Source organism: Bos indicus, chromosome 2 (genome assembly GCF_029378745.1).
Source record: "Bos indicus isolate NIAB-ARS_2022 breed Sahiwal x Tharparkar chromosome 2, NIAB-ARS_B.indTharparkar_mat_pri_1.0, whole genome shotgun sequence".
NCBI lineage: Eukaryota > Metazoa > Chordata > Mammalia > Artiodactyla > Bovidae > Bos > Bos indicus.
In genome coordinates this window covers 79,821,516-79,848,215 of record NC_091761.1, presented here as the reverse complement: position 1 = coordinate 79,848,215, position 26,700 = coordinate 79,821,516, and the positions used below count along the sequence as shown (strand labels likewise).

General features: G+C 40.2%; 1 protein-coding gene across 4 annotated transcripts in view; it reads right to left on the bottom strand.

The window, feature by feature from the left end:
- MYO1B (myosin IB) overlaps positions 1 to 26,700 on the bottom strand; it is a 199,171-nt gene that overhangs the window by 58,447 nt on the left and 114,024 nt on the right. For all 4 annotated transcript variants that reach the window (XM_019974173.2, XM_019974180.2, XM_070769490.1 and 1 more), the window contains exons 6-9: positions 20,531 to 20,577; positions 15,250 to 15,313; positions 2,722 to 2,820; positions 242 to 345 (exon numbers count right to left, since the gene is read on the bottom strand). In XM_019974173.2, coding sequence (XP_019829732.2) covers positions 242 to 345; positions 2,722 to 2,820; positions 15,250 to 15,313; positions 20,531 to 20,577 — 314 coding nt within the window. The remainder of the gene's footprint in view (positions 1 to 241; positions 346 to 2,721; positions 2,821 to 15,249; positions 15,314 to 20,530; positions 20,578 to 26,700) is intronic.

Below are 26,700 nucleotides of genomic sequence, written 5' to 3'. Positions count from 1 at the left end.
ATAAGAAAGCTCCTTTTGATAAACAGTAAAATTGCATGCTCCAATAAAGCCTGGCCTTCTCAATACCGTATGACTATTGAGCTAGTAAAATATCAAACTAATAAAAATACAATAAATACTATAATTATAAAACCTTTGGGAGCATGAGTTAGGAATCAAAGAAAAGTCCAAACTTTAACAATTCTGATTGAGCAATATAACATTACCCATTTTAAAGAGTAATAAAAGTATTACATCTTACCCTAACGGTTCTGAAATTTGCTGCATCATCCACTCCATTAACTTTGGCCGAGTCCAGACTCAGGTAGTTATATCTGCTGAAATCCCGCTCAAGTTTAAGCTTATCTATTGAATCACACATATGAGTTGATAAGTTACTTCAATAAATCTAATCATCTTTAACATCTCATTCCTTTAACCCTTCAGATAAAAGACTTTCATACTATGCATTGAACCAAAAGAACAGAAATAAATGGTATCAACTCAAATATATCAGTAATAGTATTTGTCCAAAATCACCTTTATCATGTGTACATATTTCAAACTTTTTTTTTTTTGCAGGCCCTTTCCATATTTGGATTATTTATCTTCAATGAGCTGTTTCCTTATAACATATGATGTCTGCCTAGTGATTCTCCCACTGTTGGACACTTGGATTTTCTCCAGTTTGTTATAATAAATAAAAGCCAGTGATAAATGTCTTCACACAAAATATTCTTTGGATTCTTTTGAATGATTCCATTGGGATGTAATCCAAAAAGTGGTGTGCCTGGGCAGCAAAGTCTGATCATTTTATGACTTCTTCTGCTTTGCCAACTAGTCCCCCAGGAAAAAGTCCTCACTTTGAAGTGATACTCAGAAGCTCTAGATAGATTGATCAGTCCTGACAACTCTGCTAGCTTTATCCTCTTCAATAACTTTAGCTAATAACATGTGTAGGGGCTACTTCAGTGCTGCTTCAATTTACATTTGTGGATAATTAACATCTACTTCTGCTTTATTGACTATGCCAAAGCCTTTGACTGTGAGGATCACAACAAACTGTGGAAAATTCTTCAAGAGATGAGAATACCAGACCACCTGACCTACCTCCTGAGAAATCTGTATGCAGGTCAGGAAGCAACAGTTAGAACTGGACATGGATCAACAGGTTCCAAATTAGAAAAGGAATATGTCAGGGCTGTATACTGTCATCCTGCCTATTTAACTTATATGCAGAGTACATCATGAGAAATGCCAGGCTGGATGAAGCACAAGCTGGAATCAAGATTGCCAGGAGAAATTCAATAACTTCAGATACACAGATGACACCACCCTTATGGCAGAAAGTGAAGAAGGACTAAAGAACCTCTTGATGAAAGTAAAAAAGGAGAATGAAAAAGTTGGCTTAAAACTCAACATTCAGAAAACTAAGATCATGACATCCTGTCCCATCACTTCATGGCAAATAGATGGGGAAACAGTGGAAACAGTGACAAACTTCATTTTTTGGGGCTCCAAAATCACTGCAGATGGTGACTGCAGCCATGAAATTAAAAGATGCTTGCTCCTTGGAAGAAAAGTTATGACCAACCTAGACAGCATATTAAAAAGCAGAGACATTACTTTGTCAACAAAGGTCCAACTAGTCAAGGCTATGGTTTTTCTAGTAATCACGTATGGATGTGAGAGTTGGACTGTGAAGATGGCTGAGTGCCGAAGAATTGATGCTTTTGAACTGTGGTGCTGGAGAAGACTCTTGAGAGAGTCCCTTGGACTGCACGGAGATCCAACCAGTCCATCCTAAAGGAAATCCGTCCTGAACAGTCATTGAACGGACTGATACTGAAGCTGAAACTCCAATACTTTGGCCACCTGATGTGAAGAACTGACTCACTGGAAAAGACCCTGGTGCTGGGAAAGACTGAAGGTGGGAGGAGAAGGGGATGACAGAGGATGAGATGGTTGGATGGCATCACCAACTCAATGGACTTGAGTTTAAGTAAACTCCAGGAGTTGGTGATAGACAGGGAGGCCTGGCGTGCTGCTGTCCACAGGATCGCAAAGCATCGGACATGACTGAGTGACTGAACTGAACTGAGTATGAGGGTAATTTTTTCCCCAAGTGTGTTGATTTTCCATAGCTCTTTTTGTTTAAACTATTTGTTCAAAACTTTTCATCACTTAGTTACTGACTACTGGATACTCTCCTGATGGACTTATAATAATTCTCTAAAATATCTAAAGGTCATATTTTTATCTCTTGTATCAGTTGCAAATGTCTTTTCCACTATTTTTAAATTGTCACTGAGTAGTATGTTTTTATATGATTATACTCATCTACTGCTCCCTGCTAACTTCTCTCCAAGTGGACTAATTATATTCTTCCATTTTTTTTTAATAGATAATGAGCCTCTCCCCCAATTTTTAGCTCTTTTAGCAACCCATCTGAAACACAAATTATAGTCTTCCATTTTATTTTTTTTTAATTGATAATGAGTCCCTCCCCCAACTTTTAGCTCTTTTAGCAATGCATCTGAGACACGTTCCAGTACCTGGTGAGGTACTACAGAGACAGATACCAAAGACTGTAAGGCGGTAGAAGCCAACCCATCGTGTTCTTCCCTTCAAGTGGAATTATGGAAAACTTTTAAGAGAAAAAGAGGAAAATCATAAGGGACACTTCTTCTTTGGATGCTGCAATAGTAAAAATTAAATTAAAACACAAAAACAGGGACTTACTGAGAAGCTCTTCAGAGGCACCAGAAAGCAGCTGATAAAACACATGGAAGTTTCTTTCGCCTCTTGGCTGCTTAACAACTCGAGATTTCTCTAAAAGATCTAAAGAGAAAAAGAATCAAAAGCATAATACAGCATTAATCTCACTTTCAAATACACTGTGCTTCTTTCTCTTCCCCCTCAACTTTCTTTTTCATTTTCTGTTTTGTACTAATAAAGTAATAACAGAAGCTACATTTTCAGTTCTACTTTCAGGAAGAAGCACAACTCTAACTAGAACCACTAAATTAAACAAACCAGCTTCCGGGTGAACAATAGTGAATATGCAAAATAAGTTTAACAATACAATCAACAAGCTGATTAAAGACAACACAGCTTTTATAATAATATTCTCTTGATTTTATATATGATGACACTGCATGCATGCTAAGTTGCTTCAGTCGTGTCCAACTCCTTGCAATCCTATGGACTGTAGCCTGCCAGGCTCCTCTGTCCATGGGATTCTCCAGCCATGAATACCAGAGTGGTTTGCCATCCCCTCCAGGGGATCTTTCCATCCAGGGATCAAACCCAAGTTTCCTGCATCTCCTGCATCGGCAGGAGGGTTCTTTACTACTAGTGCAACCTGATGACATTAGGTTCTTCAATATGTAGTATTACAAGTCCAAGTAAGGAAATGCAGCCATTCAGTTAAGAATTCACTGAAGAGTTATAATGATAACAAATTAAATATTTTTGATATTTTATGCTAAGTGCTTTATAGACATTATGTCATTGAATCCTCATCATTTTGTAAGGTATAACTTCACAGATGAAAAAACTGATAGTTCAAGTGCTTAAGAAAGATTTGAAATCAAGCCATCTGACCCCAGTGCTACCTGGCATAAGAGAAGCAAACCTCTTTGATCTCTTGAAGTCTTAAAGAATGAAAGATGGTTCTCATTTAATGGAATCTGGTGTTATCTGACAGTATACTTTCATTGATGCTGGATAATTTTTTCATGCTGTAATTTACATATTATCAAATGTTCAGGAAGGGAGGGAGGCAGACAGGGAGAAAGGAAGGGATGAATACCAGCAAGCCAACCAGAAAGGCACCACTGTGGCAGAAACAGAGAGTGGCAAAGTACAACTGCAGAGAATATTCCTACCTAGAGTCCTGTTTATCACTGACCAGCAATATAAAAGAGGGTCTGGATTCTGTGGTCAAAGGCCAAATTTACTTATAAAATTATGCATCAGTGATCCCATTATTGAGCACTAATTCTAGAGAACAGACACATTCGATTTACCATCAGACTGAAATCTAAACATTATCCAAAAAATTAGTAAAGGAGAGTACAGTGTGCAATTTCACAGGGACTTTTCCCTAAACTTCTTAACTCATATTTCTGGAAACCTTACCAGCACAAGAGGAGGAGTTTAGGGAGAGTTAAAAAGTGTTGATTCAGTGAACAGGGACGTCCTAGGGTGCTCCAAATACATGAGGCCGTTTGTAAGAATGAAGAGATAGGTTAAGAGGATACATAAAGTTGACAGAAAGAACAAAAACATGTAAATACAAAAATTATTAAGAATAAGATGCTGCAGAGATTTCACCTTCAGCTCTTACTTGACTTGGACAACTGCAAATGCCCTCAAATCACAGATGGAGAGTAATGAAGACTTCATATTTAGCCAAAAAAACTGAAACTGAAAAGCACAAGTGACATAAAACTCAAAAAAGGATTGTTTAATAGTCATCATGTCTAAGGACTAAACATTTCAATCAATAAATACTGACATCCAAGGCAGCAGACAGAATAAACAAAACAGGTAAGGATAAAAGTATATGATGGCACTCATCATGGACCAAGCTCCTCTGGGGTCCTAAGAGTACCAGCACAGTTTTAGAAGAAAGAACTCAGTGCCTGGGCAGAGTCTTCACTGAGACACTGCTGCTGCTGCTAAGTCTCTTCAGTCATGTCCAACTCTGTGCGACCCCAGAGACGGCAGCCCACCAGGCTCCCCTGTCCCTGGGATTCTCCAGGCAAGAACACTGGAGTGGGTTGCCATTTCCTTCTCCAATGCATGAAAGTGAAAAGTGAAGTGAAGTCGTTCAGTCGTGTCCAACTCTTAGCGACCCAATGGACTACAGCCTACCAGGCTGCTCCGTCCATGGGATTTTCCAGGCAAGAGTACTGGAGTGGGGTGCCATTGCCTTCTCCGCATTGAGACACTAACTAATCCTAATTCCTCAAGCCTAGAAGAAAGTAACTACATGAAAAACAGAAACAAATGCTCCAGTTTACTTCATCCTTTCATGAAGCTCACTTACTGCTCACCCACCATATGACAGAATTACCTGGGATGAGCCCAGCACCGACTACACACCTGAAGACCTTCTTCCTCTGGACCTACAACTGTCACACCTACAACTGTCTCAATCACTCTCACCACTCAAACCAAGGGCAGCAGCTTTGTCTAAGGTGGGCTGCCAACACCCTTGAGAGAGACAGCAGAAGGTGGGGATGAGAAAGGCAGAATGACCATGTGTCCTTCACCTGTGAAAGCCTGCAAAACCCAGGCTCTCCCCATAGCACCAAGAATCCCACTATGCTGCCCTCGCCTCACGGGGCACCTCAATGATGATGACGAACAACTGTTCAGTGCCACTCACCCAGTTACACTCCACAAGCAAACTGTACTACTTACTTCAAGACACGAAATCAACTTCAGAGCCCGTGACAGGGACACGCTGTGCAACAGCAACATGGCCAGCCTCATGTTTGGCACATTTGAACACATGCTCACACACAATGGGGAGCTTAGAAACAGTGATGGTTGTATGATTCAGCAGATAACAGTCACCAAGTTAATGAATGATATCCGCTTATGCAGTGTGGAAAGGAATGCTGGCCAGTATACTCCTTGTACCACACATCCTGATATAATCAGTGATCACTATCACATTCAAATCTGAAACATAATACAACCTGAGTTTAAAAGAAAAAGTGCAGGAGGGGAAGTACAAGGAAACTTTCACTGACCTTTTGCTCCGCATTCAATACTTTTCATTTATTATCATACCTCCTCTGAAGTTGATTTTACAAGCCCCATATTGTAGATGAGAAAACGAGGCAACACATTGTTACTAAGCGACAGAGCCAGAATGCAAAGCTTTAGGAGACTAAGGTATCCTGCTTATGCGCTTTATAATTTTCTTTCAAACAGAATGCTAAATCCATAAACACTTGGAAAGGCTGAGACTATTCTTCACAAAAAATGTTTGACTTCACCTAAACAACTTGATCACAAAGTGAGAGCCTTTTACTACAAAGCAGTTAAGGGTTTTACCACGTAAAATGCTATGTCGATTATCCCAGAGCTTATTTCTTTATGACTTTTCTTTAAGTTATAAGCTTCGAGGCAGAAAAGTAATCAGGAAAATGTTTGCTCCCAAATAATTTACTAGTGCTTAAAGCCATTCCCTATTCTATTTTTTAAATGTGCGTGCACCAACATAACCTAACAGCATGAAGCCATATCAAATAATTACTCAAATAAATTCAATTCACTCTAAGGACTTGCCACCTGAACATTTAAATTTATTTAAGTATGACCCTGACTTAAGGCAAAGCAAAACACTGCCACGGCCTCCTCTTTTGTTTTAGATGCTTCTGCTACCACTGCTAACAAGACTGCAGCTCTGCTAACAACTTAATAAAAAGGAGTACAGGATACACCAGATATTTAATAGAGAAGACAGTAAAATAATCTCCATATATTCCATATATTCCAGTGAAGCTACATTCCTCCCTCAAGACATAAATCTAAGTTCATATTAAATTTGATATAAGTGAAAGTGTTCATCACTCAGTTGTGTCTGACTCTTTACGACCCCATGGACCATCGCCCACCAGGCTCTTCTGTCCATGGGATTTCCCAGGCAAGAATACTGGAGTGGGTAGCCAATCCCTTCTCCAGGGAATCTTCCTAACTCAGGGATCAAATTCATGTCTCCTGCTCTGCAGGCAGATTCTTTACTGTCTGAGCCACTAGGGAAGCCCATTTGATATCTGATATAAATTTAAGTTTAAAGGGAAGAAAGAAACCTATGAAGACATTCTAAAGGGGAAAAGCAATGGGAAGGGACAAAGAAATTCTGGAATCAGAACTTCCCCCCTGACTCCACCATGACACTGACACCTGACTATTAACAGCACCAGACCAACTGAGGGGCTTTCTTAGTTTTGACTAATTACTTGCTAGTTCATAGCTGATACATGTGCCTGGCACTGAGACAACCTCCCTAAGGCACAAGAAATGAAAGAAGTAAAATGTCCATGTTTGCACCTGTTAAAAAAGAAAGTCTTTTAATAAGCCAAGGAATAAAAGAACAAGTAGTGGTTTCAAAGAAGAAAAAATTTCGCATTACTTGGAGTATAACAGTTAAAGGATTAGATAGCAGGATCAAAGTTTCTTTACTTGACATATAATCTCTCTTCCTGGACAGAAAAGAAAAAAGAAATGGTCCAAGATCTTGATTAAAGCTTATAGAAGAATCAGCTTTGCCTGTTTTGCTTGTAAGGCAGGAATGACAATGAGCCCTGCTCCTCTCCACAGATACACACTAGAAAAAAGTGAGTGGCACTGAGGACTTCCCAGGTGGCACAGTGGTAAAGAATCTGCCTGCCAATGGAGGAGACACAAGAGACACAGGTTCAATCCCTGGGTCAGGAAGATCCCCTGGAATAGGAAATGGCAACCCACTCCACTATTCTTGCCTGGAAAATTCCATGGGCAGAGAAGCCTGGTGGGCTACAGACCATATGGTCACAAAGAGTCGGACACGACAGAGCAAATGCAAGTGCATGCACGCACACACGTGCACAAACACACACACACACACACGGCTTTTTCAATGGATCTATGTCCCTTCCCTAATGCGAAATGATACAGTTAGCAGTAATTAAGGACCTGCCACCTAAGTAACAACATTTATCTCCATATGGACTCTGCTGCCTTGGATCACCATCCCTGAAGAAAAAATGTCAAATAACCAGTGATTTACTGGGCATAACTGATGGTAATTTCAATGAAAAACTTGGATTATGAACAAATGTTTGTTCATACATTGGGGTATATATTCTAAAATCAACTCTACAGTGTATTTTTGGAAATATAAAACATTACCCTCAAGATTGACAATTAGGAAGTTTCACTAAAGACAAGCTTTAAAGTAAAAAAGATGGGGCAAATATCTTCTTACAAATCACTCCCTGTGCCCATGTATTATACTAAAAGAAAGCAGACATGGGTGCTCACTCCAGGGCTCTCTTTCAGCCCGGGTCTCACACAGACCTCTGTGTGGCTACATGTCCCAGACTTTGCAAGCCCTCAAACACCTGGTATGACAGTTTTTTCCCATATCTCCACCTCCACGCAGCATTTTCATTTTTAAGAAATCAGCTTAAAGTTCTAACTCAAAAGTCAGAATCCTAAAGTGATAAATCAGTACCAAAGATAGCTGGACATGTTGCATTAAAAGTTGTGAAAGGGCTCTCAGTGTCTACACATAAAAAACCAATTTGGGGTTTGAAACCCTAAGAAAATGTGCCTTATTATCTACCTGATTAACTATGGGTTTTTTGCTAGAATCTGGTTCCATATATATAGCACTTATGCATTTTCACCACGGATTTTTTTCTAATACAAATTTAAAATTTATCTAATAACTGAAAAATTACTCATGTGTCTATGTATCGGAATCTAAAATTTGATGCCCAACCCTGAAATAAAATTAATGAAATATCTAGTCCACAATATCTTATTATTACACACACTATTCTAATAAATCCCAATTCATTTCTTAATCTGAGGTTAATTTAGACATATGTGAACACCTGGTTTCTTCTATAGTATTGTATGTAGTCTTATTTCATGATAAACATGCAGTCTTTTCTTTTCATGGTAAACATATTTTTATATAAGAAAGAATACCAAAGTAAAAATGAGACAAAGCATCTACTTTTATATAAAGCCATCCATTACAGAGGAACAGAATTGCTCTCTGAAATTTCAGCTTTATTGCTACAGATACTTCACAACCAATGGTGGATTATTTCTGTCTTCTGGAGGGGTATTAAATGTCAAAGTGCTAAAAAAGCCCAGCCTTGAATTATAAACTAGGTGATGTACTGCCTCAGTACATCAAATTTTGATGAATTTTGACTCTAAAGAAGACAGATTACAAACAGACCCTATTTATTTATAAAAACAGACCTTGAATAGTCACTAGCTGTTGAGAACTGATTCATGTACAGGAAAGTCCCCAATTCCACCTCAATACATAACACACACACACAGACACACACACAGACACACACACACACACACACACAGACACACACAGACACACACACACCCACCCACCCACCAAAAACAAAGCAGATTCAAGTTTCCTTTAGGAAGTGTTGTAACAAGCAGTTCTGCTCCCAGTCACCCACTCATCATCAATTAAGCCAAAGGTATAATGTAAAAGGAAGAAAAAAAGCTATAAACCTCAAACAACTTAAAAAGAGTAAAATTATATTCCATATGCTACAAAATGGCATGAGTGCGCCATACATATGGACTAAACAGCAAGCCATGAGATAGCACATAAATTAATTGCATCAAAAATTCAAAAGAAATGTAAAAGAAAAGGAATTCAAAGCAATTCCTTCTACCCATCCCCCTCATCTTTCTAGTAAGTAAGGTGGGCATTTATTCCTGCTTTCTGAGTCCATGTGGAAGGATTTTCTGCAATTAACTCCCCAGCCCAGGAGACCCTGACTCACTCCTCCGCTTGGCAGGAGGAAATACACCTCTGAGCAGCGAAGTTTGGAGAAGAAATGGGCATGTGTGTACAGCTCAGTCCTCTGGTTCCCCACACTGTGCACATTCTGCTCCACTCCCCAGGGGCTGCTCAGTGTGGTCGATACCTGCCCACCTGCCAGAGGACTACTAGCACCCCTCTTGGTGATAAACCAAATCACTTTCTTCAACCTTGCCTCTACAGTAATAAAGCTGCCTTCTCTGCAGCTTGATTCCTATGCCTATTTCTCATGTGTTTCCAAACTGTGTGGGGAAAGCACATTACTTATTAGACTTCTGTCTTAGTTATTTACTTTCCACTGCATAGCAAAGGTCCCAAAACCTACCAGCTTAGACCAATATCATTTATTAACTCATGAGTCTGAGAGCTAGCTTTGTAGTTCTTCTGATCTAACCCAGGTTGGCTGGCAGCTGGCTGACCTAAGATGCTCTCAACTCATACGTCTGCTGGTTCATTCCATGCGTCTCTCATCATCCAGCTGACTCACCCAGGTTCATACACATGAAGGTGATGAGACAGTTCCCCAGAGAAGCAAGAGAGGACAAGTCCCAGCAAAGAACCAATTTTCAAGTTTGTCAGTGCACCATATTTGTGAGTTGTTCCACTGACCAAAACAAATCTCACAGCCAAGCCTTATGTCATGAGAGAAGGGACTACTGCAGAGGGTGGATCCAAGCTGAAACACTGTTGTGGCCATTTCTGTAAACAATCCATTGGGTTTAGGCTTTTTAAAATAAAATGGTCACCGATTCTTTCCACACTCTTCCCACTGAGAGGTGCAGTCCACATCCCCCAGCACTGAAAGTGAGCAAACTTGTGCCTACATGGACTGAAGAGTGTCAAAGTAACACTGTACGATTTCCCAGGTTCCTCGGGCTTCTTCCTGGTTCTTTCAGTATGTCAGTATGTTCCCTTTTGGGGCACTCCCTCTCAGAACCTAGCCAGCCTGCCGTGAGAAGCCCAAACCACCCATGGCTACACGTAGATGGCCCTCAGTCTAGCTGAGCCCAGTCCTTAAATGATCCCAGCACAGAAGCCTGACATGTGAATGACAAAGACCCCAGAGGACTATGACCCCCACCATTTGTGTAAGTCTTCCCCAACACTGGGAAAGTCCATGCAGCTGAAGCTCCATATGCTGTAGTGACAAGCCAGCTCTGCTGACTCCATCTGAATTCTTGACCCACAGAATCCAAGAGCATATGACAGGGTGTTGTTTTACTCCACTAAGCCTGGGGTGGTTTACTGGGCAGTAATCATAACTGGACCACACACCAACTTCAACATTTGCTTTCGTTCATAATCACAGGATTGTGTTACTTTTTTCAAGCTGAACAGACATCAGCAACAGAGAAGTTTGATTACCAACAATTCTGTTAGCCTTTCTGGGATTTAGATAAAGTATTTTTAAATGATTAGCATAGAATTTTCAGATAAAATTATCCAATGAAGAAGCAGCTTTATTATTCAATAAATTTCTCTGTGTCGAATTGTACTTGTTGCACACTAGGTACTTACATGTAGTTAATTCAACAATTATATAATAGACATCAGACACTATTTTAGTTACTGTCATTCAGCAACCATACAAACTAAGTCTCTGTTATTATAGGGTATATATTGGTCTGGGAGCTAGAGACCATCAACAAATAAGTACAATGAAAAGAAGCTAACGTTTACTGAGTGCTTACTACATGCCAGGCCCTGTTACAAGCGCTTTGGATGTTAACAAATTATTCACAACTCATCACAATTCTATGACATCAGCACTATTACCCTCATTTCAAAGATAAAGAAATGAAGGCACAGAGAATTAAGTAATTTGTCTTTTTGTTTAGACATTGGCACACACATGATAAATCACTGAGAGCTGCATACGTAAGATCATGGATATGACCCAAATAATAAAGCAGGAAAACACAGAGCCTACCTATATTTAACCAATTCCATCCTCGTCTCCAGCATTTACTGAGCACCTACTGTATGCCAGATATCACCCAAGGCTCCTGATACGTTACTGTGAACAGGACAATTTTGTCTCCTGTCCTTACAGTTCCCTCAGGTATATATGCACACTTGAAATCTTGAGGCTTCTTCTTAGTATTGGATTACCAAAAAGTTTGTTCAGGTTTTCCTGTAAGATCATATGGAAGAACCCAAATGAACTTTTTGACCAACCCAATACATCTGTATGCTTTTTAGGAAATAAAATCCCTTGAGACTTGTACCATATTTTCTGCACAGTCTGAATTGCCTTTTACTGCCATAACTATAAACAAGTATCTATAGCTATTAATGAAAGCAACAGGTTTCCAAACATTTTAAGTTCATAACATTAGGTCCAAAATCCTCGAATGTAAATGTATAAATTTTATGAGATCAATAAGCATTAACAAATAGTAGAAACAGTACTTCACATCAGCCAAAAATCTGGATATGCATCCATATTTTATCTTCTCTACTTAAGTAAATGTTTGCCATTTTCTCTTTTTTAACACCTCTCTCCTAATGACACTAATCTCAGAAACACATAGCTTTCAAATGAGATGAAGACAAGTTTTACAGCACACCTCTCTTAGAAAGATAGAGTAAGTTATTGGGCTTTCCCCCCACTTCCTGGGTACACAATGGGCTCAAGTGATCCTATGACTTTTTCAAGGTAATAATTAACCCAAAGCGTCTTACACTTTTACTAGCTGGCTGCTGACAAAACAAGCAATATAGACTTCGTACAAAATGGCAAATCTTGTCTTCTTTTAACTAAGATCATGGCATCTGGTCCCATCACTTCATGGCAAATAGATGGGGGAACACTGGAAACAGTGGCTGACTTTACTTTTTTGGGCTCTAAAATCACTGCAGATGGTGAGCACAGCCATGAAATTAAAAGGTGCTTACTCCTTGCAAGAAAAGCTATGACCAATCTAGACAGCATATTAAAAAGCAGAGACATTACTTTGCCAACAAAGGTCCAACTAGTCAAGGCTATTGTTTCCAGTCATGTATGGATGTGAGAGTTGGACTATAAAGAAAGCTGAGCGCTGAAGAATTTATGCTTTTGAACGGTAGTGTTGGAGAGGACTCTTGAGAATCCCTTGGACTGCAAGGAGATCCAACCAGTCAATCCTAAAGGAGATCAGTCCTGAATATTCACTGGAAGGGCTGATGTTGAAGCTGAAACTCCCAATACTTTGGCCACCTCATGCGAAGAGCTGACTCATTTGAAAAGACCCTGATGCTGGGTAAGATTGAAGGCAGGAGGAAAAGGGGACGACAGAGGATGAGATGGTTGGATGGCATCACCGACTCAATGGACATGAGTTTGGGTGAACTCCAGGAGTTGGTGATGGACAGGGAGGCCTGGCGTGCTGTGGTCCATGGAGTCGAAAGAGTCAGACACGACTAAGCGACTAAACTGAACTGAACAAAATGGCAGATCTTGTCTTCTTTTCTGGGTACAAGAAGCTAACTTTTGGCAGCTTGGTGAGAACAAGAGTGGGTTTACCCATGGCTTTATACTCCCTTAAGACAGCAGGCAGCAGTTCCCTGTGGCCACCTATGAGTCAGTCCTCTGTCTATACTGGGTGAAATTTCCTGCTCTCACCACTGATGTTTCCCTCTCCTTTTCAAACCAAAGGATACTCTAAAATACCAGGGTGTTCCCACTACCACAAATTTCAATATTATTTCATTGTGGGAACAAATGGTAACAGAGACCATTTGAAATCCATTCATGATGATATATTAATCTTCACTGGAAATGAACTGAGTGTTTACTATTTATTCTCCATGGATACTGCAAGGACTAGGGACAGGAAGACATTTCTGTTTGAAATTTGAAACTTCAAAATGTAAAATCCAAGTGATTTTCTAATACTTGCAATCTAAGTCATCCTTAAATATTTTCCTAGAGTCCTCAAGAGTAACATAGGTTCAGTCATCTCAGAATATTCTATAATAAAGACAGTTCATTTATTCTCATTTTAAAAATAATGTGCTATTCAATTAATAACTAGAGCTAATTTCTCTTATAAAATACAAGTGCTGTAAATGTGTTATAACTATCTTTCAGAATAAAAGTTAATCATTTCTTAAAAAGGTGGTCTTAAAATTGAGGCTACCTTTTCCTGTACAGCTCTCACCAATTGGCATATACTGTGAAGGAAGCTTGCCTGACAAACTTGGCAGGGTTATAATCATTTGCTTTTGGTGGCATCATAAATGGTTTGCATGAGTACTTCTGCATCCTGATTTGACATTTAAAATCATTTAACATAAGTTGCACCACCCTAGCCAATTTCACTTCAGATTAAAACTTCCTCTTCAAGATGTTTCCCCAGTAACAATACATTTTTGCAAATATGGATAATCCCAATGGATGGTACACAAACTAAATTAAAAAATTAAATTATTTAAAAACTACAAATGGTAGAAATGGGAAGAACCATGGAATTCATCCAAGTCAGTTCTATTGTTTCCAAGATGAAGAAACTCTAGCCCTAGAAGTTTACTCCATGAGTTGTGGTTTTTAAAAAATTCAGCTGCACGGTGTGCCCAAATTCTAAAAACACTCACTTTGGAATCAAATGGCATTCCTCTGGTTCTAGAGTTTGTCAGGAAGATCTCAGGGGCCACCCGGGGGTCTAGGGGTTCTGGCAACTCATTTCCTCTTTAACCAGATCAGGCCTTGTTTTATCTGTTTGATATTTGGAGTAAAATTTTATTTGGAGAAAGAATGCCACTACTATAACAAAAAGCAGTGCTTCAGATATCTGAGCCAATTTGCTTTTGTCTAGTACAGGCTTAGACTGCTTTCATTCTAACAATCCTAATAGCATCTTAGGGCAGAGAGGAGCCAGGGGAAGGTGGGGAGGTGGGGTGGCTCAGCAGTGTGGCCCTCAAAAAAACAAGAGAGTAGCTAGGCTGTGGCTCCCACTGGATGGGCACAAACCCTGAGTTGTCATCTTACACATCCCAAACGAATCAGATGAAATCAACAGGAGCAGAGACATCAGGATAGTTCCAAAGCGTGGATGAAGGGGCCTCATTGACAACAGGTACTGACCACTGTGCCCCCGAGAAAACTCTGCGCCTGGGACTGTTGAGTAGACCTGACCTAATTTTGTTCCTTTTTTCACCTTTGACAGAGAATGTTTCACTACAATCACAAATCATGACTAAAGAAAACTAAATAAATCTGTTTCTACCTAACAGGTGTATCACATTTCAATTATCTAAATACACTTAAAGACAAAATTTCTTAAAACCTGAAGAACAGGTTTTTCTCATCCTATCAGATGAATGTTATCTCAAAAAGTTATTAAAATCAATTATTATTTGTTTTTTTTAACCATAATTTTGTTAAAGAAAACAACTGTTGAAGAATCTTTTTTATTACTGGATTGGCTACAGAATATAAAATACAGTTGGGCTAATATTTATTTCTTTAGCAGATTTCTAAAAAATTTCTCAAAGGCAAAGACTCTGATCTTTTAAAAAAGACTTGGAAATTAAATACTATAAAAACAATCTAAAATGCATAGGTTTAAAATCTAAGTGTAAGAACAGGAAATGTTTCCTTATAGCTATTTCTTAAAGACCCAAGTATCTAAACTATTCTATTTACATATTAATATATATTTTACTATTCTGAACTTCTTTAAAATACTCACAGTTACTTATCACTCCTCCCAGTGGATCCCCTTTAAAATCAAATTCAATATCCATATATTTGCCCTGCAAAAGAAAGAATTTGTGAGTTAAGTTCACCTCAAAATATTCAGTCTGTATCTTACAACATAGCATAATAAGCCCTTTATGCATTGGTTTAAATGTAATTAAGAAGGACATAGTTTATGTAACCATGATGCAAAACAACATGCCTCCATAAATCAGATCAGATCAGTCGCTCAGTCGTGTCCGACTCTTTGCAACCCCATGAATCGCAGTACGCCAGGCCTCCCTGTCCATCACCAACTCCCGGAGTTCACCGAGACTCACATCCATCGAGTCAGTGATGCCATCCAGCCATCTCATCCTCTGTCATCCCCTTCTCCTCTTGCCCCCAATCCCTCCCAGCATCAGAGTCTTTTCCAATACTAAATACTCCATTAGCTCAAACTGAACATATCTCATTGCTAATTTAGGAATACATCTTCTCAGCCATCATAAGACTTTTCCATTTCAGATATGTGCTTCAAAGCTCTTAATGGTATGTTTATTCAATCCAAAAATGAAAACCAGAAAAAATAAGTATTTCTTGCATATGCGCTAGCTAGGAATATAAATTATTTCAGTTTTATAGGCAAAGTATGTTTTAAGCCATGACTAGACATTTCAGACATACTGGATGGTGGATAAAATGGAACACTTCAAGTTCTGTTTTTACATCTACTCAAATCAAATGCACGATTATGTGGTGTGACCACCTCAGAATCAAAGGCTGATCATTATTCTTTTTGGCTTTTGATCTAGATTATACAGCAACATATAACTCATGCTCGTATTATACTATATAGATGGAGTCTCAAACACACAGGAATACACGTAGAGTGTCTCATACTATGATTTGTAGAGAAGAATCTCGAATCATCTGGTTAAAGAGTTACAAATATATCAGAATAACTGACAGCTGTTTTTTGTTTGGAAAAGTGTGTGTTGATCTAATAAATTGTCTGGTTTTGTTTCATATTCTACCTTAGTCAGATCTATGGTTTATAAATAATTCTGCCAGAGAATTAATTTAATTCTATTTTTCAAAATAATGGTAAAGGAGAAGAAACACAATCCCATGGCACACAATCAATGATGCAATCTGTGACTTTTTATTAGATTGTGAATGCTCTCCTGCCTTCTTCACTGTCATAGGTCATCTGGCCTCTTTAAGTCTTCACTTACTCATTACGAAGATGTCCATCAAGCATCTCCTAGATACTAATGTAGACACAAGGGAAAGCAAGGCATAGCTCCTGCCCTCAAGGAACTTACAGCCTGGGGGAAACTGGGACATAAACAGGACATAACCATGTACAGGGTTGCAACCTACATGGGTCATGGTGCTGTGCACAAAGAACAGAGGACGGGGGCAGTGTGGGAGATCTTCCCCGACTTAAAGGCGAAGTATCAGGAGAGGTTAGGCAGGCAGGCGCTCAGGGGTCAGGGAAGAGCAGGCTTAAGGACTGGCACCCATGAGGATACTAAAGGAAGCCACAATATCATGACACCAACATTTTCTCCTGACACAAAAGTCTTGTCATTCAAGGTTCCTCAACAAGGATGCAGTGATCAGACTTGCCTCTTTCTAAGATCACTCTGGCTGTGTAGAATGGACTGCAAAGGATCTAGCTGGCAGAGGTGACAGCACATGGAGAGAAATGGTAGTTTGTAGCTGGTGTGGCAAAGGAGGAAACTAAACGGAGTTGAGAGCTACGGAGGGAGTCATGATGACAGGTTGCAGTTAGACGCAGAAGGTAAGGAAGGTTGGGGTCAAGAATTCCAAAGTCCAGGTTGAGATCCAGGCAATTAAGAGCAGTGCTCTGCAGGAGACATGGGGACCCCAGAGCCAAAGCAGCTATGAAGGAGGGAGAAACAGTAACTTCACAAGAGAGTCAGAGGTTGACCAGAGGAGACAGGATGACTTTGATGGCAGGTGGTCCCGGGGCATAGGAGGTGACAGAGCTGGAACACAGGAGGAGGGACGAGTGAGAGACAGGAGTGTATGTGAACTGACATGGGGATAGGGAGGTGTCAAGGAGTGGGGTTAAGTGAGTCTGCAAGCTTTGAAGATGATTCTGTGAAGCAGGCATAATACCATCAGCTGAGAATAAAGAATAGGAGGTTTGAAGTGAGTAAACCCTGTGGAGAAGGGAAATGGAAACTGACCAGGGCTCAACTCCAGGACAGCACTGAGAACCCAACGGATGCCCATGCTGACAACATCCCCAAGGCGTGGTTCTGATCCTGCCACCAGACCACTGACAAATAACCAGGGGCTTCCCGCAGACTACAAAACCAAGTCTGAGACCCTGACCCTGCTTCTCCAAGCCCTCCAGCTGGGGCCCAGACCCATCTTCCCAGTGCTCTGGTCCACGGCTCCATTCACAGAACCTCTGGCCTGGCCACGAACTCTGGCAAATGCAGGTCCACACTGGCTTCTCCCCCTCAGTTCCTCAATCTGTAGTGCCAGTTCCTTGGGCTCACCACTTGATTTTGGCTTCTTTAAATCCTGTGGACCTGCTCAGGACTGTCCCTGCCCCGGACTCCTCCAGCTTCTTGAGTCTGAGCTTCCCTAACTCTTCATCTGTACTTGTCATGGGGAACTTACTAGTTTCTGTGTTGTAATTATTTTCAGACATGTCCATTTTCCTGACTAGGCTCTAAGCTTTTTCAAAATAGGTATCCATTCATCAACAAATAAATGTCTCCAGAGTCCACTATGGCACCAGCTTATTCAAGCTCCTAGGGCCACTTTAGTGAACAAGGGGCTGAAGAGCTCATTTCCTCGGCTCCTACTCTCCAAGGCCAATGAGGATGGAAATGGGAGAAGAGAGCAGAGTTAACTCCAGAGCCCGATGAATACCTTCAAAAATGAAAACAGGGTGAAGTCACAGAGGCTATAAAAGGCATCATGGAAGTGACATCTGAGATAAGACCTACACAATACGAGATGCCAATCATACACAGAGCTGGGGACAGAGCGCATTGGCCAAAAGGACCAGCAACAGAAAGGCCCAAGGCCGGGAAGCACTCGGACATGCCTGACCGTCACAAAGGCCTGTGTGGCTGAGGCCTGGGGAGCCCAGTAAGGGTCGGCTGGGCAGCCTAGCTTGCCCTAGGAGGATTGAAGGAGCCCAGGCTGTTTTCCAGGTACAAGGGGACCGCAGAAGCTGTCACTGGCAGGGGACGGCAGTTTGCAAAGACCACTCAGGCTGCTAGTGGGGAAAGGACTGCAGGCTGCAAGAGGACATGCAGGGAGACCTAAGCTTAACTATGTTTAAAAAACAAAAAACAAAACAGAGTTTTCAAACAAATGAATAAACTGTGTGTGTGTTTCTATTCTTACTGAATGAGAGGCATGGTGATGAGATCTTCCTGACCCTATAACGCTTTCTCCCATGCTCTCCAGAGCCTCACACAGCTCAGGGTACACAGCAGATGCTCAACAAAATCCCCTTCCAAAGTTTTTTGGTCAAGAAGTGATTTTCAAAGCCTTACCCTATCCCCCCCTCCAAAAAAAAAAAAAAACACTAAGTCTTAACATAAGCTCAATATGTCAAATTAAAGTGAGTGCTGTGGTGGGGGTCACTATGAGATATATCATGGGAACACTGGTCGACACTGTCAGCTAGAGTGAGATGAAGGGTCTACCAGATTTCTCAGCAAAGAGATCAAGAAATTTATTCCAGGATAATCAGTCAAACATAGTTGAAGGAAAGGTTAATTTCCCTGGAGTCATAAACCCCTGTTATATTTACAGCAGTAATTTTAAACATATAAGAGTCCTACTATAGTATTATAACACAGACTCTAGTATATTACTGGCAAAGTCACAGGGCACAAAGCAGAGAAATTACTAAAAACTGGGCATGAAATGATTTAGCTTATAATCAAGTATTAATCTCATATCCTAATACCCGTGTTATGATAGCATTTCTCTGAAGTTATTCAACAAGCTGAATTACTTGCCGAGCCTTTTGCTAGATTTTCCAATATCTCTAAGTACTAATGACTCTTTAAGCAATATACTTCTCTGCATTTTTATGGTCTATAGACTAAATATATTTGCAAATTTTTAAAATGTATGTACATTTGCCAACAGCAAAAACAAAATCTCTAACCTATATAGAAGCTTGATCTTTGGAATTACTCCTATCTGCCCACACTTTGTGTCTAATTCTATTTATGTAATGAGATTAGCCATGTTACCACAACAGGAAAAGGCATGGCTTAAATCAGTTTTAACAACTTAAGGGGGTAATCCAATGGAAAAAATTCATTGCCTTGGAATTAGGAACCTTAGTCTTTCACTTTCCAAGCTATCAAAACTATCTCTACTGAGGTCATTCTCGTACCTTAAGCATGGGACAATTCTAATAAGAAAAAAGTAAAAGGGGACTAAAAGAAGCTAGGGGTGAGGGTTGGGGAGGAGGTGTGGGGTACAGGAAGAATCTCTGGCAGGGAGGCACAGAAGATCATCAATAATGGTCCGAAGCAATGTATATGAGAACACAGCTTTATCAAATGTATAGAACTAACTATAGGAAAAAAGCCATCCAATTTCAAAATGCAACCATGACACTCATCATATTTCCCCCAGCTGCCTCCAGGCAGTGTGTGCCTCCATAAAGACCAGAGGTGGGAAAGAAGGCAGCCCAGATGGAGAGATCCCAGGGGCTGATGTGCAGAGTGCACACTGGAGAGAAATGGAGATGAGGCTGGAAAGGATTCAGTCAGCTTCAGCTGTCACTATTCGGTACTCCTCTCATCCCCTACAGGTTGCCACACTAATTGATTTTTACCTCTATAAGGTTTTAGAATACATGTCCATCCTTTCTGGCCCCACTGAAGAAAGGTTAAGAGCTGTACAGTATACAAACTTGACACCTAGTCTATCCTCCTTTCTACTTAATTTCTAAGTCTTAATTATGATTTTTAAATATCAAAACTCACATTAGTAAAGATTCTAAACAGCCCTATTTAAATTGCTCACAGAATTTTACGATAGACGATAAGAAAACGTGGGGAAAAATAAACAGCCTGTCACTCCATGAAGAATTTGAAAGGAAAATTCCAGAAAGCATGAAAATAATCCTTATAGAACTTTTAGCCTATCTCAATACAGTGTTTCTTATTTTTTTAAATGTGGGTATTAAGACATATTAAACATCTACTGGTTGTTTAAACACACATGAACTAAATATTAGTGTTAACACTTATGCTTATACAAATACTTACAAATCTAGAGGAGTTGTCATTCCTTACAGTCTTGGCATTTCCAAATGCTGGTAGGAAAGAAACAGATGTGTGGTCAAGCGACAGAAAAATAATTTCAAGCCAAAAACTAAAACAAATACATGACATCTATAAATTTCTAGAAATGCTACTTGCAGCAATGACAGTTCCGTCCAGAAAATTTCCATAGAAACTAAACACAAGTTTTAATAAGCTGCCAAAGCTCCCATGTCCTCTTATAAGTTCATAGAAAGAATCATTCCTATGATTCGTGGAAATTTTTTCCAAGTACTACTGTAAACAATCTTGTCTAATTCAACACCTTTTAACTGCTTTGATGGTAGTCAACTGAATGGCTAGCAAGCGGGGCTTCTGTGTTCTTCTTCCATTACTAACAACGAACAAGGTTATTTTAGAGATAACTACTTAACATTACCAAAGGTTTTATGAAACTCAACTGATGAGGTTTCCAGGTGGAAAAAAAACATGAGAAATTTTAAACTGTTTAATTAACTTTGAAATAAAAGCTATTTAAATGTGATTAAATATATAACTGAAATACAGAAAGAGTAAGAAATTTGGAAACTAACATCATTTCCAATAGACTAAAAATATCACATAGTTTCATTAGTTTATGTCCATCAGACCTAAGCGAAACAAACAAAACCAAAACAAAAACAGCCCACAAGGCAAAATCAAGTTAGTTCCAAGCTTAGCTGCTTCAGGGAGCCAGAATCTTCCACAGGACACCCTTTCCAATGAGAGCACGGAAGAACCTTGGGGATGACACTGCCCCAGGCACAGAATGCTGCTGTCTGACAAAGGACTTTCAGTGTCAAAAGGTAAGAGGACTGTTTCATCAAGCTTGTGCATAAGATAGGAGCAGATTAATCTGGGCCTTGGTAACAGAATTAAGTGGGATAAATGTAAGTCATAGAAGCAGAGGGGATCCCTGTTTGATGCTGTGAAGCCCAGAAGCATACCTCAAACTTTAATGTGTAAACCAATCGCCTGAGGATCTTCTTCAAGTGCACATTTCAGTTCACTGAGTCCAGGGATGGGCATGAAATTCTGCTTTTCTACCAATACCCTCCCACCCTACCCTGAGGGATCTGTGGGCCATACTGCAGCCAGTAGGGACTGCAGTGTGATATGCAATGCTGTGGTGAATAGAAATGACTCTTTAGATGAGAGGCGAGGCATCAAAACCCCAGAAGCTTTCACAACTTCATTAAGTTAAACAGAGACAAGAAGATCAGAATAATAAGCTCACATGATTCAGTTCAGTTCAGTTCAGTCGCATGCACACCAGGCCTCCCTGCCCATCACCAGCTCCCGGAGTTCACTCAGACTCACATCCACCGAGTCAGTGATGCCATCCAGCCATCTCATCCTCTGTCGTCCCCCTCTCCTCCTGCCCCCAATCCCTCCCAGCATCAGAGTCTTTTCCAATGAGTCAACTCTTCACATGAGGTGGCCAAAAACTGGAGTTTCAGCTTTAGCATCATTCCTTCCAAAGAAATCCCAGGGCTCATCTCCTTCAGAATGGAGTGCATGGATCTCCTTGCAGTCCAAGGGACTCTCAAGAGTCTTCTCCAACACCACAGTTCAAAAGCATCAATTCTTCGGCACTCAGCTTTCTTCATAGTCCAACTCTCACATCCATACATGACCACTGGAAAACCATAGCCTTGACTAGATGGACATTCGTTGGCAAAGTAACGTCTCTGCTTTTAAATATGCTATCTAGGTTGGTCATAACTTTTCTTCCAAGGAGTAAGTGTCTTTTAATTTCATGGCTGCAGTCACCATCTGCAGTGATTTTGGAGCCCAAAAGAAATAAAGTCTGACACTCTTTCCACTGTTTCCCCATCTATTTCCCATGAAGTGATGGGACTAGATGCCATGATTTTCGCTTTCTGAAGGCTGAGTTTTTAGCCAACTTTTTCACTCTCCTCTTTCACCTTCATCAGGAGGCTTTTTAGTTCCTCTTCACTTTCTGCCATAAGGGTGGTGTCATCTGCATATCTGAGGTTATTGATATTTCTCCCAGCAATCTTGATTCCAGCTTGTGCTTCTTCCAGCCCAGCGTTTCTCATGATGTACTCTGCATATAAGTTAAATAAGCATGGTGACAATATACAGCCTTGACATACTCCTTTTCCTATTTGGAACCAGTCTGTTGTTCCATGTCTAGTTCTAACTGTTGCTTCCTGACCTGCATACAGATTTCTCAAGAGGCAGGTCAGGTGGTCTGGTATTCCCATCTCTTTCAGAATTTTCCACAGTTGATTGTGATCCACACAGTCAAAGGCTTTGGCGTAATTAATAAAGCAGAAATAGATGTTTTTCTGGAACTCTCTTGCTTTTTCCATGATCCAGCAGATGCTAGAAATTTGGTCTCTGGTTCCTCTGCCTTTTCTAAAACCAGCTTGAACATCTGGAAGTTCATGGTTCACATATTGCTGAAGCCTGGCTTGGAGAATTTTGAGCATTATGTTACTAGTGTGTGAGATGAGTGCAATTGTGTGGTAGTTTGAGCATCCTTTGGCATTGCCTTTCTTTGGGATTGGAATGAAAACTGACCTTTTCCAGTCCTGCTGTGGCCACTGCTGAGATTCCCAAATTTGCTGGCGTATTGAGTGCAGCACTTTCACAGCATCATCTTTCAGGATTTGAAATAGCTCAACTGTAATTCCATCACCTCCACTAGCTTTGTTCGTAGTGATGCTTTCTAAGGCCCACTTGACTTCACATTCCAGGATATCTGGCTCTAGGTGAGTGATCACACCATTGTGATTATCTGGGTCGTGAAGATCTTTTTTGTACAGTTCTGTGTATTCTTGCCACCTCTTCTTAATATCTTCTGCTTCTGTTAGGTCCATACTATTTCTGTCCTTTATCGAGCCCATCTTTCCATGAAATGTTCCCTTGGTATTTCTAATTTTCTTGAAGAGATCTCTAGTCTTTCCCATTCTGTTGTTTTCCTCTATTTCTTTGCACTGATTGCCGAGGAAGGCTTTCTTATCTCTTCTTGCTATTCTTTGGAACTCTGCATTCAGATGCTTATATCCTTCCTTTTCTCCTTTGCTTTTCGCTTCTCTTCTTTTCACAGCTATTTGTAAGGCCTCCCCAGACAGCCATTTTGCTTTTTTGCATTTCTTTTCCATGGGGATGGTCTTGATCCCTGTCTCCTGTACAATATCACGAACCTCAGTCCATAGTTCATCAGGCACTCTATCTATCAGATCTAGTACCTTAAATCTATTTCTCACTTCCACTGTATAATCATAAGGGATTTGATTTAGATCATACCTGAATGGTGTAGTGGTTTTCCCTACTTTCTTCAATTTGAGTCTGAATTTGGCAATAAGGAGTTCATGATCTGAGCCACAGTCAGCTCCTGGTCTTGTTTTTGTTGACTGTATAGAGCTTCTCCATCTTTGGCTGCAAAGAATATAATCAATCTGATTTCAGTGTTGACCATTTGGTGATGTCCATGTGTAGAGTCTTCTCTTGTGTTGTTGGAAGAGGGTGTTTGCAATGACCAGCACATTTTCTTGGCAAAACTCTATTAGTCTTTGCCCTGCTTCATTCCGTATTCCTAGACCAGATTTGCCTGTTACTCCAGGTATATTTCTTGACTTCCTACTTTTGCATTCCAGTCCCCTATAATGAAAAGGACATCTTTTTTGGGTGTTAGTTCTAAAACGTCTTGTAGGTCTTCATAGAACTGTTCAACTTCAGCTTCTTCAGCGTTACTAGTTGGGGCACAGACTTGGATTACTGTGATACTGAATGGTTTGCCTTGGAAACGAACAGAGATCATTCTGTCATTTTTGAGATTGCATCCAAGTATTGCATTTTGGACTCTTTTGTTGACCATGATGGCTACTCCATTTCTTCTGAGGGATTCCTGCCCACAGTAGTAGATATAATGGTCATCTGAGTTAAATTCACCCATTCCAGTCCATTTTAGTTCACTGATTCCTAGAATGACGACGTTCACTCTTGCCATCTCTGTTTGACCACTTTCAATTTGCCTTGATTCATGGACCTGACATTCCAGGTTCCTATGCAATATATTGCTCTTTACAGCATCAGACCTTGCTCCTATCACCAGTCACATCCACAACTGGATATTGTTTTTGCTTTGGGTCCATCCCTTCATTCTTTCTGAAGTTATTTCTCCACTGATCTCCAGTAGCATATTGGGCAACTACTGACCTGGGGAATTCCTCTTTCAGTATCCTATCATTTTGCCTTTTCATACTGTTCATGGGGTTCTCAAGGCAGGCTAAAAGATGGTCCAAGTTTTGAAAGCAATTGTCTGATCAAAATGTGGAGAGTTCACTGTGGATATTCAATAACCAAACCCACTGTGTTACATTTCATGTTAGCCAGTATTTTTATGTTTTTGATTGTTAAAAAAAAAAGTAGTTGGTTCCTGCTCAGTTAAGACAAAATTTACAAAGTCACACCAGGCAAGTCCTTTGATTCAGAGATTCCACTTGGAATGGGTATGGCTTCATGGTCCCTGACAACAAATTCTCTTTTTGATAGTAAATAAGCTGAGATGCTGTATTGAGTAAAGAAACCTGCACATGAAGAACACTCAAAAAAGGATACTTGCTGAAGAGGTCCTTATCCCACATCCACCACCAGCTAAAGGGCTTTGATACATGTAACCTTGCTAATGGTGAGTGTTGACCTAGTCATCATGAACACCATAACTTTTCCATGTTTTCATGGGCTAGATCTTTGCGGCGGGGGTGAACATGCAGGGATGCCAAATTAACTAATATGCACAGCCCCAAAGTCTAGCACAAGATGCTGACACATAAAGGAGAGTTTATTGTGGTTTGAAGGTCAAGGGCAAGTGAAGGAATTGCTTCAAGAAACTTTATTCAGGGTGCCATTTGCAAGCCATAGACCGTCTTTTCATCAAACAACTCTGAGTTGCATATTACTAAACATAGCTCTAAACACTAAAGTCTTTTATTGTAAGCCTCAGAAGCAAAAACAAGTGTTCCATTATAGAACACTTGAGACACACTCCTCAATTGTTTTTTTAAGTTCATTGTTCTAAGTGTTCATTTACAGTTGCAGCTCCAGTTAAAAAGTAAAGCATTCCCATAAAATATAATACATGCCTACAGTGGACATTTCTCCCATTTCCTGCACTGAGGCCTCATCTCAAATACCATCAAATAAAGAGTCAAATTCTAATCACAGATGCGAGCTATAGCATTCCACAGTGTTTCTCCGTTAGATCTCAGCATTCTTAAAATAAGCATCTACAGAAATATAACACATGTATAGCATCCTAACTTAAAAGCAAAAGACAATAAACAAAAAGTCATAATACTGGAATAAGAAGAAGATATAGTGCTTTCTATCATAGCATCTTTATTTGTTAAGGTACTGAAGGGAAGGAAAGATCAGTAACAATGTAATAGATGTTTTGGCCTCTGTTTCTCACATGCAAAGTATTTCCATGAGTTTTATTTCACTATCTGGGGGATAAAGATGTATACGGTGTAATAATGTGGATGGAGGGACTAGGCCTGAGTAACAGAGACAATGGGCAGGGCTGTTTCTCCATACTGGGTTGGGGCAGGGTGAGGCGGGGTTCTCCCTCCAAAAGCAGCTCTGCTTTAATCCATGTTAAATCTTGACCTTCCATGACTCTGAACAAACAGTTGAACCACACTACTCTTTTGAGACCAGAACTTCTGACCAGGGGTTGTCTTGACCCCCACAGGGGACAGCTGACAATGTCCGGAAACATTTTCAATGGTAACAACTAGAGGCAGGGGTGCAACTGGCACCCAGTGGGTGGAGATCAGAGATGCTGCTAAACGTCCTACAAGGTACAGGACAGCCTTCTACATCAAAGACTTATCCAGTTCAAATTGTCAATGCCCTCGCTGAGAAACCTTTTCTATCCTAACAGCTGTGTCAAATGACAATACAGGTATGCTTACAGTATAAAGCAATGCAGTGGGCCTTCTATCAACAGAGACAGGCTTTCACTTACTGATTTCAACATATGGATGGCTTATGCTGATGGTTTATGCCAACCTCCATGATAGAAGGGGACTTATCCCTGGCTTGGTTTCCTGATGGTATTATGGACTAAATATTTATGACCTTCCCTCCCTCCAGCTTCA